The sequence below is a fragment of the Rhinoraja longicauda genome, chromosome 30, assembly GCF_053455715.1.
Source record: "Rhinoraja longicauda isolate Sanriku21f chromosome 30, sRhiLon1.1, whole genome shotgun sequence".
NCBI lineage: Eukaryota > Metazoa > Chordata > Chondrichthyes > Rajiformes > Arhynchobatidae > Rhinoraja > Rhinoraja longicauda.
The window spans coordinates 6528797-6541729 of NC_135982.1; the positions used below are offsets into that span (position 1 = coordinate 6528797).

The 12933-nt window shown below is 44.9% G+C and overlaps 1 protein-coding gene across 3 annotated transcripts in view; it reads right to left on the bottom strand.

The window, feature by feature from the left end:
- The window catches only part of ube4b (ubiquitination factor E4B, UFD2 homolog (S. cerevisiae)), a 93488-nt gene extending 91431 nt beyond the window's left edge, over positions 1-2057 (bottom strand). For all 3 annotated transcript variants that reach the window (XM_078425009.1, XM_078425008.1, XM_078425006.1), the window contains exon 1: positions 1804-2057. In XM_078425009.1, coding sequence (XP_078281135.1) covers positions 1804-1827 — 24 coding nt within the window. In that variant the 5' untranslated portion in view covers positions 1828-2057. The remainder of the gene's footprint in view (positions 1-1803) is intronic.
- Between the last annotated feature and the right edge of the window lie 10876 nt (positions 2058-12933).

Consider the following 12933-nt stretch of genomic DNA (forward strand, 5'->3'; position numbering starts at 1 on the left):
AAGATGTTGCTTGAAGTGACAATAGCATCAAGAAAAAAGACAGTTTGTTGCTCAATCATACCAAAGTCATAAAATCTTTCTTAGATAATGCTGGACCATCAGCAGCTACAGCCAAAGCCATTACTCCTCTGTAGGAGTAAAACCTGGGTAAGAAAGAAAACTTGAAGAAAAACATTATACTGTTTTTGGAAATCTTTCATTTTTACTAGATGTTTGAAAAATAATGTTTACGTTAAATGAGCAGGAAGGAACTGCAGATGCTGGTTTAGACCAAAGATAGACACACAAAAAATGGAGTAACTCAGCCGGTCAGATAGCATTTCTGGAGAAAAGGAATAGGTGGTATTTCAGGTCAAGACCCTTCATCTGAAGAAGTTCTGAAGGGTCTCGACCCAAAACGCCACCTTTTCCTTTTCTTCAGAGATGCTGAGTTACTCCAACTTTTTGAGTCTATGTTTAAGCTAAACACGCTTTAATTCAATAAATGACAAGATACAGTATTGATGTAAGTTGGTAAGTAAATAGCCATATCATAACACTGCAATAACTTTTATCATCAACCATGGTAGAAAATAATTTTGCCTGCAGTCAGGATTGTGACATTTACCACCATGATAGATTAAAGTAAAGCTGAACAAGACTCTCTGCTAAATCTTAGAGCTCAGCAGTTGTACAGTCCAGATTTAGCCAAGTGCAATCTAGAGAAAGCTTCAGGAGCAATAATTTGATATTGAACAAAATAATGAGCGAGACATATGGTAGAAACCATATGGGACAATTGCTAGTAAACTCCGCAAAGGACCAAAGCTTAATTTAGTTTCCTAAGAGAGATCATCACATCTTTTCAGTCTATATCTTTCCCAGTTATATTCACAAGATTCTAAATTTGTTTAGAATCAGATGGAGATAGCTAAAGGTTGCCCCATTTTCCCTAAAAAAGGATGGTTTCTTAAAACAATGATTTTAAATTAGTATGCAGTTAAAAAAAATTGTTCCTCATTAATATGCCTGCTTAAAAATGGATTAACTAATCAAATATGAAGGATGTCAGTGAAAGTCACTAAATTAATGTTCCCACTATCCTCAATGCAAAAATAAAAACTTATTCTGCTGAGTGACATTACAAAATTAAGCCAAATTTCAATAACTTGTTATTGAAGATAAATTTTATTGAGATTAAAATGTAACCAAGTGCCCAATATTGGCTGTTCAGGTTCATATAGAAAGGTAGGCCTCTCACACATTCAGGCAACCATATTTTCATATAATTCATTGCTAATTAATCAAGATCTCTCGCTTGTTCTCCTTCAATCATCCTCCCCCCTCCCTACAGAAAACGTAAAGGCCTACAACTTCAGGCTAAAAGTCAAAAGTAAAATCAGATTTTAAAACCGAAAGGAAAATTATAAATTGGTTTGGACAATGCACAGAATGTAGGTTTCAGGCAGCGCATTTTTCCAAAATCGCACAAATACAAAAGGTACACATCAGTTCTATAGAGACAAAGATTCACTTTCACATCAGCACCTACGTTTGCAGCCTTTGCACTTTTCAACAAGCTTGTATAGGAATCACTTTTAGAAAGCATATTTGGAAAGCAAAATTGAAAAATGTCAAGAAACCTTTTAAACCACGAAATAGCCAAAGAATAATGGCCTACAAATGTCGATTTCAAGGATTTCAACAACAAAAGGACATGCATCGAGTTTCGTACATTAACACTTACAATTGCGGTCTGTTAATAACCAGGTTACTAAACAAATGAGAAACAGGACAGTATGAATTAACAAGGGTTCTCCTCACCTCGTCAGCACTTAGTTCTTCCATTCTGTAAGTATATATTTTCCGCGTTTTTTTAAAGGAGAAAAACCCTATATTTTTCAGCAGAGGTGCATAGTTTGTCTGGGAGTGTTTGAGGGAACGCGGGGGGAGGTTGGTGGAGGGCGTGGGGGGGGGGAAGGGTTATGCTTCCTTCAGCCTGCTGCCTGCCTGCCTCTGTGGAGAGGGCCTGCCCCTGACACAAAGTCTCTTATTCATCAAAACAACGACGCCGCCATTTTGATTCGGTCAGGTGACAGGGCGCAGGCGCATGCGCGGCGGCAGCAGAGTGCGCCAAGACTGGCTGGTGGCAGTTCTGTGGAGTGGAGGCTCAATCTGTGTCTCTCTCAATGACACGCAAAACCACCATTGGGGCCACAGAAGACTCATGATGACCAAAACAAAAACCCTGGTGTGTGTGTGTGTGGTTGGTTGGGGGGGGGGAGTTTTTAAAGAATGCCTTTTGAAAAAGTGGCAATGTACCAGATCAGATTTGAGGAAAAAGTCTACACACAATAGAGTTGTGAATCTGTGGGATTCTCTGCCTCAGAAGGCAGTGGAGGCCATTTCTCCGAATGCATTCAAGAGAGAGCTAGATAGAGTTCTTAAGGATATCGGAGTCAGGGGGTATGGGGAGAAGGCAGGAACGGGGTACTGATTGAGAATGATCAGCCATGATCACATTGAATGGTGGTGCAGGCTCGAAGGGCCGAATGGCCTCCTGCACCTATTGTCTATTGTCAAAGTGCTGGAGTAACTCAGCAGGTCAACCAGCATCCGTGGAGAAATGGATAGGTGACGTTTCGGGTCGAAACTCTTCTTCCGTCTGCAAGAAGGATAGGTGATGACATTTCGGGTTGTGTAAGAAAATAACTGCAGATGCTGGTAACTTCTTCAAAGTAGACATACCTTGAGGAGAAATCGCAGTGGAGCACCAAGTAGTGTAAGAAAATAACTGCAGATGCTGGCAACATGGATAGGCAACGTTTCAGGTCAAGACCTTTCTTCAGAACTGCAATATAGATAGATGATGTTTCAGGTTGAGATCCTTCTTCAGACTGCAATATGGATAGGCAACATTTTGGATTGAGATCCTTCACCACACTGGGCCCTCCTTTGCAAACCATCTACCCTCTGGACCAGCGCAACATCAACCGTCTTGACTTATCTACTCCCCTTAGATGCTCCAAGCTCACCCCTTCTGATACACAGCCCACTCACTGAACAACAATCCCAATCCCGCCGACAAGGGAGGTGCTGTTGTGGTCTGGCGGGCCGACAAAAAACTCTAAAGATGCTGGTGAGATATGAAGGGTCTGGTCAGGTAGAAGAAGGATGGATATGACAGATATAGACAGCTGGGATCAATCAAGTCCTTGAGATTATATAAGAGATGCAAGAGTACATCTAAGAAGAAAACTAGGAGGGCAATAAACTGCCATGAGATATCACAGGCAGACACGATAAAAGAGAATTCTACAAGAACAAAAAGGAGGCTAGGGAGAGAGTAGATTCCCTTAAGGATCAATGGTGAGGACTTCAATTAATATTTCTTGCCTGTATTCACAGAGACGGGCATGGAAGCTAGTGAGTTCAGGATAAGGAACAGTAGAATATATTGGAGGTCTTGAAGCACATAAAGGTGGATAATTCATCAGGCTCAGCCAAGCATATCCTAAGATATTATGGGAAACGAGAGATTGCTGGTGCCTTGGCATATACTTTTATATCTTTGTTAGCCAAGGGTGAGGTACCAGAAGACTGGAGGTTAAAAATGTTGTGCCTTTATTGAAGGGCAGCAGGGATAAGCCAGACTACTGACTGGTGAGCCTTGCTTTAATGGTAGGAAAGTTATTGGAAGGAATTCTAAGGGTTTGCCAAATACTTTAATTCCCATTCCCACACTGACCTTGCTGTCCTGGGCCTCATCCATTGTCAGAGTGAGGCTAATCACAAGTTAGAGGAACAGCATCTCATATTTCACTTGGGCAGCTTTCAACCCAGTGGTATGAATATTGATTTCTCAAATTTAAATAACCCTTACATTCCCTCTCGCTCCATCCCTCCTCCTCCACCCAAGTCGTACCAGCTTCAAAGTCATCTGCTGAGTCTCATTGTCTGCGCTCGTTCTCACCTTGCACACAGCTAACAATGGTCTGTTTCCTTTATCATTGTTACTTTTTTGCATATCTTTCATTCATTTGTTCTAAATTATATCACCGTCTATATCTCTCGTTTCCCTTTCCCCTGACTCTCAGTCTGAAGAAGGGTCTTGACCCGAAACATCACCTATTCCTTTTCTCCAGAGATGCAGTCTGACCCGCTGAGTTACTCCAGCTTTTTGTGTCCATTTTAGGGATAAGATTTATTTGCATTTGGAAAGGCAAGGACTGAATAGGGATAGAAGTATGTGTGAGAAATTTACACATGCGAGAAATGCGTGGGTCTTACGAATTTTATTTTGAAGTGGTGACCAAGAGAATTGACAAGGGTAGGCAGTAGATAATATATACATGGACTTTAGTAAGGTCTTCATCAAGGACCTACCTGGTAGGCTAGTCAGGAAGACTATAGCGCACAAGATCCAGGAGAACGTAGAAAATTGGTTTGGTGGTACGAGGCAGAGAGTGGTCGTGGAAAATCTGTTTGTCATATTTTGCACTTTCGGAGATCAAACGAAAGGGGGAAATGTACAATTAATGGCTCTGACCCTCAACAGCATTGATATTCAGAGGGATCTTGGTGTCCAAGTCCATAGCTCCACAAAAGTGGCAATAGAAGTAGAAAAAGTGGTAAAGAAAACATATAGTATGCTTGCCTTCATAGGTTGAGATATTGAGTTGAAGAGTCAGGATGTCATGATGCAGCTTTATAGGACATTGGTTAGGCCACATTTGGAATATTGCATGCAGGTCTGGTCACCCCATTCCAGGAAAGTTGTAGAGGCTTTGGGAAGGTTGCTGAGGAGGTTTACCAGAATGTTGTCTGGATTATGGGGTATTAACTACAGGGAGAGGTTGGACAGACTTGGATTGTTTTCTTTGGCACACCGGAGGCTGGGGGGGAAGACCTGATAGAAGCATATAAAATTATGAAGCATAGATAGGATAGACAGTCAGATTTTTTTTATCCCAAGATGGAAAAATCAAATACTAGAGGGCATAGCTTTAGTATGAGAGGGGCAAAGTTTAAAGGAGATGTGCAGACAATTTATTTTACACAGAAGGTAGTGAGTGGCTGGAATGCATCGCCAGGGTTGGTGGTGCAGACGGATACAATAGTGGCATTTAAGAAGCTTTTTGATAAGCACATGGATATGCAGGAAATGGAGGGATATGAATTATGGCCAGGTAGATAAGAGATGGAATCAGGATGGGCATAGACATTGTGGGCTGATGGTCCTGTTCTCGTGCTGTACTGTTCTCTGTAGATTGGGAGCTAATGACAAATGGTGTGCTGGAGGGATTGATGCTGAATCAATGTATATTAACGAGATGGATGAGAATGTAGATGGTATGGAGCGGCTGGTGCAGCGTCCGGGCGGTAGGTTTAAAAACCAAGCGCGGGGCTTTGTTTTCACAGAGGCCCAGGAGCGGTTGGAGCGGTTGGTGCAGCGTGTGGGCAGTAGGTTTACAAACGTTCCATCACACTTCAAAAGAAGTGGTCTGGAGGAAGCCGCTGATTGGTGGAAGCGGACTAGAGGAAGCAGTTGATTGGGCGTAACCCCAGGTTTGTATTTCTGCTTTCTGTTCGTACTTTGTAGTTAAGGGTTCAGTGAGTTAAGGGTTCAGTGAGTTCAGGGTTCAGTGCTTTTTAGTAAAGGTACAGTTTAAAGGATTAAGAGGGAGTTGATTTAATTTGGGGGTAAGACATGTCAGGTGAGATCGACCCCGTGGAATGCTCATCCTGCAACATGTGGGAGATCAGGGATATTGTCGGTGTCCCTGATGACTACGTGTGCAGGAAGTGTGTCCAGCTGCAGCTCCTGGCAGACCGCATTGAACGGTTGGAGCTGCGGTTGGACTCATACTGGAGCATCCACGATGTTGAGAAGGTCGTGAATAGCACGTACAGGGAGTTGGCCACACCGCAGGTAAAGGTTAAGCGGACAGAAAGGGAACGGGTGGCCACTAGCCAGCGTAGCAGTAGGCAGGTAGTGCAGGAGTCCCCTGCGGTCATCTCCCTCCTAAACAGATATGCCATTTTGGATACTGTTGGGGGAGATGGCTCATCAGGGGAAGGCAGCAGCAGCCAAGTTCAAGGCACCGTGGCAAAAGAGGGGAGGAAAAAGAGTGGAAGGGCTATAGTAATAGGGGATTCAATTGTAAGGGGAATAGATAGGCGTTTCTGCGAACGAGACTCCAGGATGGTATGTTGCTTCCTGGTGCAAGGGTCAGGGATGTCTCTGAGCGGCTGCAGAACATTCTGGAGGGGGAGGGTGAACAGCCAGTTGTCGTGGTGCACATTGGCACCAACAATATAGGTAAAAAACGGGATGAGGTCCTACAAGGTGAATTTAGGGAGCTAGGAAATAAACTTAAAAGTAGGACCTCAAAGGTAATAATCTCTGGATTACTACCAGTGCCACGTGCTAGTCAGAGTAGAAATAGGAGGATATTTCACGTGGCTTGAAAAATGGTGCAAGGGGGAGGGATTCAAATTTCTAGGACATTGGAACCAGTTCTGGGAGAGGTGGGACCAGTACAAACAGGGCGGTCTGCGCCTGAGCTGGGATGGAACCAATGTCCTTGGGGGAGTGTTTGCTAGTGCTGTCGGGGAGGATTTAAACTAATGTGGCAGGGGGATGGGAGCATGAGCAGAGAGACAGAGGGGTGTAAAATGAGGGTAGAAGCAATAGGTAGCAAGGTGAAAAGTAAAAGTGGCAGGCAGACAAATCCAGGGCAAAAATCAAAAAGGGCCACATTTCAACATAATTGTATAAGGGGTAAGAGTGTTGTAAAAACAAGCCTGAAGGCTTTGTGTCTCAATGCAAGGAGCATTCGGAATAAGGTGGATGAATAGGGCGGCACGGTAGCGCAGCGGTAGAGTTGCTGCTTTACAGCGAATGCAGCGCCGGAGACTCAGGTTCGATCCTGACTACGGGTGCTGCACTGTAAGGAGTTTGTACGTTCTCCCCGTGACCTGCGTGGGTTTTCTCCGAGATCTTCGGTTTCCTCCCACACTCCAAAGACGTACAGGTATGTAGGTTAATTGGCTGGGTAAATGTAAAAATTGTCCCTAGTGGGTGTAGGATAGTGTTAATGTACGGGGATCGCTGGGCGGCACGGACTTGGAGGGCCGAAAAGGCCTGTTTCCGGCTGTATATATATGATATGATGATATGATATGAGTTGAATGTGCAGATAGTTATTAATGAATATGATATTGTTGGGATTATGGAGACATGGCTCCAGGGTGACCAAGGCTGGGAGCTGAACATCCAGGGATATTCAATATTCAGGAGGGATAGATAGAAAGGAAAAGGAGGTGGGGTTGTGTACAGGCCACCTAACAGTAGTAGTAGAGTTGGGGATGGCATCAAACAGGAAATTAGAAATGCGTGCAACAAAGGTAAAACAGTTATAATGGGTGACTTCAATCTACATATAGATTGGGTGAATCAAATTGGCAGAGGTGCTGAGGAAGAGGATTTCTTGGAATGTATACGGGATAGTTTTCTAAGCCAACATGTAGAGGAAGCAACGAGAGAGCAGGCTATTCTAGACTGGGTATTGAGTAATGAGGAAGGGTTAGTTAGCAGTCTTGATGTGCGTTGCCTCTTGGGCAAGAGTGACCATAATATGGTTGAGTTCTTCATTAGGATGGAGAGTGACTTAGTTAATTCAGAAACAACGGTTCTGAACTTAAGGAAAGGTAACTTTGAGGGCATGAGACGTGAATTGGCCAAGATAGACTGGCAATTGATTCTTAAAGGGTTGACGGTGGATATGCAATGGAAGGCATTTAAAGACCGCATGGATGAACTACAACAATTGTTCATCCCAGTTTGGCAAAAGAATAAATCAGGGAAGGTAGTGCATCCGTGGCTAACAAGGGAGATTAGGGATAGTATCAAAACAAAAGATGAAGCGTACAAATTAGCAAGAAAAAGCAGCCTACAGTGGACTGGGAGAAATTCAGAGTCCAGCAGAGGAGGTCAAAGGGCTTGATTAGGAAAGGGAAAATAGATTATGAAAGAAAACTGGCAGGGAACATAAAAACTGACTGCAAAAGCTTTTATAGATATGTGAAGAGAAAAAGATTAGTTAAAACAAATGTAGGTCCCTTGTCCTTGCAGGGCGGCACGGTAGCGCAGCGGTAGAGTTGCTGCTTTACAGCGAAATGCAGCGCCGGAGACTCAGGTTCGATCCTGACTACGGGTGCTGTACTGTAAGGAGTTTGTACGTTCTCCCCGTGACCTGCGTGGGTTTTCTCCGAGATCTTCGGTTTCCTCCCACACACCAAAGACGTACAGGTATGTAGGTTAATTGACTGGGTATATGTAAAAATTGTCCCTAGTGTGTGTAGGATAGTGTTAGTGTGCGGGGATCACTGGGCGGTGCGGACTTGGTGGGCCGAAAAGGCCTGTTTCCGCGCTGTATCTGAAATAAATAAATAAATAAAACAGGTGAATTGATCATGGGGAACAAGGATATGGCAGACCAATTGAATAACTACTTTGGTTCTGTCTTCACTAAGGAAGACATAAATAATCTGCCGGAAATAGCAGGGGACCGGGGGTCAAATGAGATGGAGGAACTGAGTTAAATCCAGGGTAGTCGGGATGTGGTGTTAGGTAAATTGAATGGATTAAAGGCCGATAAATCCCCAGGGCCAGATAGGCTGCATACCAGATTGCTTAAGGAGGTAGCCCCAGAAATAGTGGATGCATTAGTGATAATTTTTCAAAACTCTTTGGATTCTGGAGTAGTTCCTGAGGATTGGAGGGTAGCTAATGTAACCCCACTTTTCAAAAAGGGAGGAGAGAGAAAACGGGGAATTACAGACCAGTTAGTCTAACATCGGCAGTGGGGAAAATGCTAGAGTCAGTTATTAAAGAAGGGATAGCAGCACATTTGGAAAGTGGTGAAATCATTGGACAAAGTCAGCATGGATTTATGAAAGATAAATCATGTCTGACGAATCTTATAGAATTTTTCGAGGATGTAACTAGTAGAGTGGATAAGGGAGAACCAGTGGATGTGTTATATCTGGACTTCCAGAAGGCTTTCGACAAGGTCCCACATAAGAGATTAGTATGCAAACTTAAAGCACACGGTATTGTGGGTTCAATATTGATGTGGATAGAGAACTGGCTGGCAGACAGGAAGCAAAAAGTAGGAATAAACGGGTCCTTTTCAGAATGGCAGGCAGTGACTAGTGGGGTACCGCAAGGCTCAGTGCTGGGACTCCAGCTATTTACAATATATATTAATGATTTGGACGAGGGAATTGAATGCAACATCTCCAAGTTTGCGGATGACACGAAGCTGGGGGGCAGTGTTAGCTGTGAGGAGGATGCTAGGATAGGTTAGGAGAGTGGGCAAAGGCATGGCAGATGCAGTATAATGTGGATAAATGTGAGGTTATCCACTTTGGTGGCAAGAACAGGAAAGCAGACTATTATCTGAATGGTGGCCGATTAGGAGAAGGGGAGATGCAACGAGACCTGGGTGTCGTGGTACACCAGTCATTGAAAGTAGGCATGCAGGTGCAGCAGGCAGTGAAGAAAGCGAATGGTATGTTAGCATTCATAGCGAGGGGATTTGAGTATAGGAGCAGGGAGGTTCTGCTGCAGTTGTACAGGGCATTGGCGAGACCACACCTGGAGTATTGCATACAGTTTTGGTCTCCTAATCTGAGGAAAGACATTCTTGCCATAGAGGGAGTACAGAGAAGGTTCACCAGATTGATTCCTGGGATGGCAGGACTTTCATATGAAGAAAGACTGGATAGACTCGGCTTGTACTCGCTGGAATTTAGAAGATTGAGGGGGGATCTTATAGAAACGTACAAAATTCTTAAGCGGTTGGACAGGCTAGATGCAGGAAGATTGTTCCCGATGTTGGGGAAGTCCAGAACAAGGGGTCACAGTTTAAGGATAAGGGGGAAGTCTTTTAGGACCGAGATGAGAAAGTTTTTTTTCACACAGAGAGTGGTGAATCTGTAGAATTCTCTGCCACAGAAGGTAGTTGAGGCCAGTTCATTGGCTATATTTAAGAGGGAGTTAGATGTGGCCCTTGTGGCTAAAGGGATCAGGGGGTATGGAGAGAAGGCAGGTACGGGATACTGAGTTGGATGATCAGCCATGATCATATTGAATGGCGGTGCAGGCTCGAAGGGCCGAATGGCCTACTCCTGCATCTATTTTCTATGTATCTATGTTTCTATGTATGATTAGTGACTTTGCAATGCCACTAAAATTCTTGGTACTGGGCAGTGAAGAAGGTTGTCGAAATTTACAACAGTGAATAGCAGGGCCCTGATCCTGTTGTTGAATAGAGAGACCTTGGGCTACAAATATACAGTACAAGTACAATAGACTGGGTGGTGAGGAAGGTGTATAGCATACTTGTCTTCATTGGTCAAGGCATTGAGCTTTAGAATTGGGACATCATCTTACTGTTGTGCAAAATGCTGGTTAGGCTACACTTGGAGTGTTGTGTGCAGTTCTGGTCACCATATGGTACGGCACTTTATTTGTCACATGTATCGAGGTACAGTGAAATACATTTTTGTATACAGTTCAGTATAAGTATCACTATACATAAGCACTTAGGTACATGTTAGATCAGCATCTCAGATACAGTACAAATGTATAGCAGCAGTACGCTGGGACAGCATACAGAGTCGCCAGTTTGGCACCATTTTCAAGTCTCAGTTGTTGCAAGTGCAGGGATCTTGATCTGACCGTGTAGGTCTGTTGTCCTGGCGGTGTTGCAGGGTCGGCCTGGCCAAGCATAGCCACGGTGTCCTCCACCGCTGCTCTACCAGACTAGACCGCGTGGTGGTCCACGTGCTCGTCCTCTTGGAGCGGCGCCTGGTCCAGCCGAGCCCCAGGTTGTTGCAGGACCTCCCACGGCCCACTCCCCCGTCGAAGCCGTGCACTCCCTCCCACAACCGGTCTGCTTACTGGTCCTCCAGGTGGGTTCCCATAGGTCCACAATCCGCAGAGCCAGGGCGAGCCAGACCTTCCGGGTGGGTTCCTGTCCGCGGCGCGGGTCCCCTGTCCATGGTGGGCGAGTCCCGGTGTGCGGCGGGTCGGCTGGGCCTACCGAGCGGGTTCTGCTCTACGAGGCTGTTCCACCACCGCGGCAGACAAATTGGATCTGCTGGGCAAGTTCCCGGTCTCCAGTGGGCGATATGGACCTTCCAGGCAGGTCCTCGGTGTATAGGCCGCGGCACGTCTCCTTGCTCTGCTGGCGGCCTGATTAAACAAGGATATTTTGTGGATTAGCTGGCTTGAGTTATCAGGAGAGAGTGGATAGGCTAGATCTTTTTTTCCTGGAGTTAAGGGGGCTGAGAGATAACATAATGGTTAAAATTAAGAGATGTCGACAGGGTAAATAGCTGGAGGCTGTTTCCCATGGTGGAGGTCTAAAACGAGAGGGCACAAGTTTAACACAAGGGGGAGGGAGGTTTAAAGAGATCTGAGGGGTAGAATTTTCAGGCAAAGAGTATTTGGTATCTGGAATGAGATGCCAGAGGAGGTGGTGAGGCAGTAACAGTGGCAACTGAAGCATCTGGAGACGTACTTGAATAAGCAGATTGTAGAGAGAGTTGGAATGAATAAAGGCAAGGGGGATTGGTATTGACAGGCATGAGGGTTAGCAGGGTTGTGACAGGCCAAAGGACCTGTTTCTATGTTGTACAACTCTGTATCTATTAAGGGGACACAAGGAACTGCAGATGCTGGTTTACAAAAAAACACAAAATGCTGGAGGACCTCAGCAGGTCAGGCAGCATCTCTGGAGGACATTTCAGAACCGAAATGTCGCCTGTCGATTCCTTCCACAGATGCTGCCTGACCCACTGAGTTTCTCCAGCACTTTGTGTTTTTTTCTATGACTCTAGAATACTGCAGTGCCACCATTGGGGGGATAATGACATTACAGTTACTTGTGTGCAGTTTCAGTTAACCTTGCAAGTTACATGGCGGGACTGTCATATGTTGAAAGACTGGAGCGACTAGGCTTGTATACACTGGAATTTAGAAGGATGAGAGGAGATCTTATCGAAACGTTTAAGATTATTAAGGGGTTGGACACGTTAGAGGCAGGAAACATGTTCCCAATGTTGGGGGAGTCCAGAACAAGGGGCCACAGTTTAAGAATAAGGGGTAGGCCATTTAGAACTGAGATGAGGAAAAACTTTTTCAGTCAGAGAGTTGTGAATCTGTGGAATTCTCTGCCTCAGAAGGCAGTGGAGGCCAATTCTCTGAATGCATTCAAGAAACATAGAAACATAGAAACATAGAAAATAGGTGCAGGAGTAGGCCATTCGGCCCTTCGAGCCTGCACCGCCATTCAATATGATCATGGCTGATCATTCAGCTCAGTAACCTGTACCTGCCTTCTCTCCATACCCCCTGATCCCTTTAGCAAAAAGGGCCACATCTAACTCCCTCTTAAATATAGCCAATGAACTGGCCTCAACTACCTTCTGTGGCAGAGAATTCCACAGACTCACCACTCTCTGTGTGAAGAAATATTTTCTCATCTCGGTCCTAAAAGACTTCCCCCTTATCCTTAAGCTGTGACCCCTGGTTCTGGACTCCCCCAACATTGGGAACAATCTTCCCGCATCTAGCCTCTCCAACCCCTTAAGAATTTTATATGTTTCTATAAGATCTCCCCTCAGTCTTCTAAATTCCAGCGAGTACAAGCCCAGTCTATCCAGTCTTTCCTCATATGTAAGTCCCGCCATCCCAGGGATCAATCTGGTGAACCTTCTCTGTACTCCCTCTAAGGCAAGAACGTCTTTCCTCAGGTTAGGAGACCGAAACTGCACACAATACTCCAGGTGCGGTCTCACCAAGGCCCTGTACAACTGCAGCAGAACCTCCCTGCTTCTAAACTCAAATCCTCTTGCTATGAATGCCAACATACCATTCGC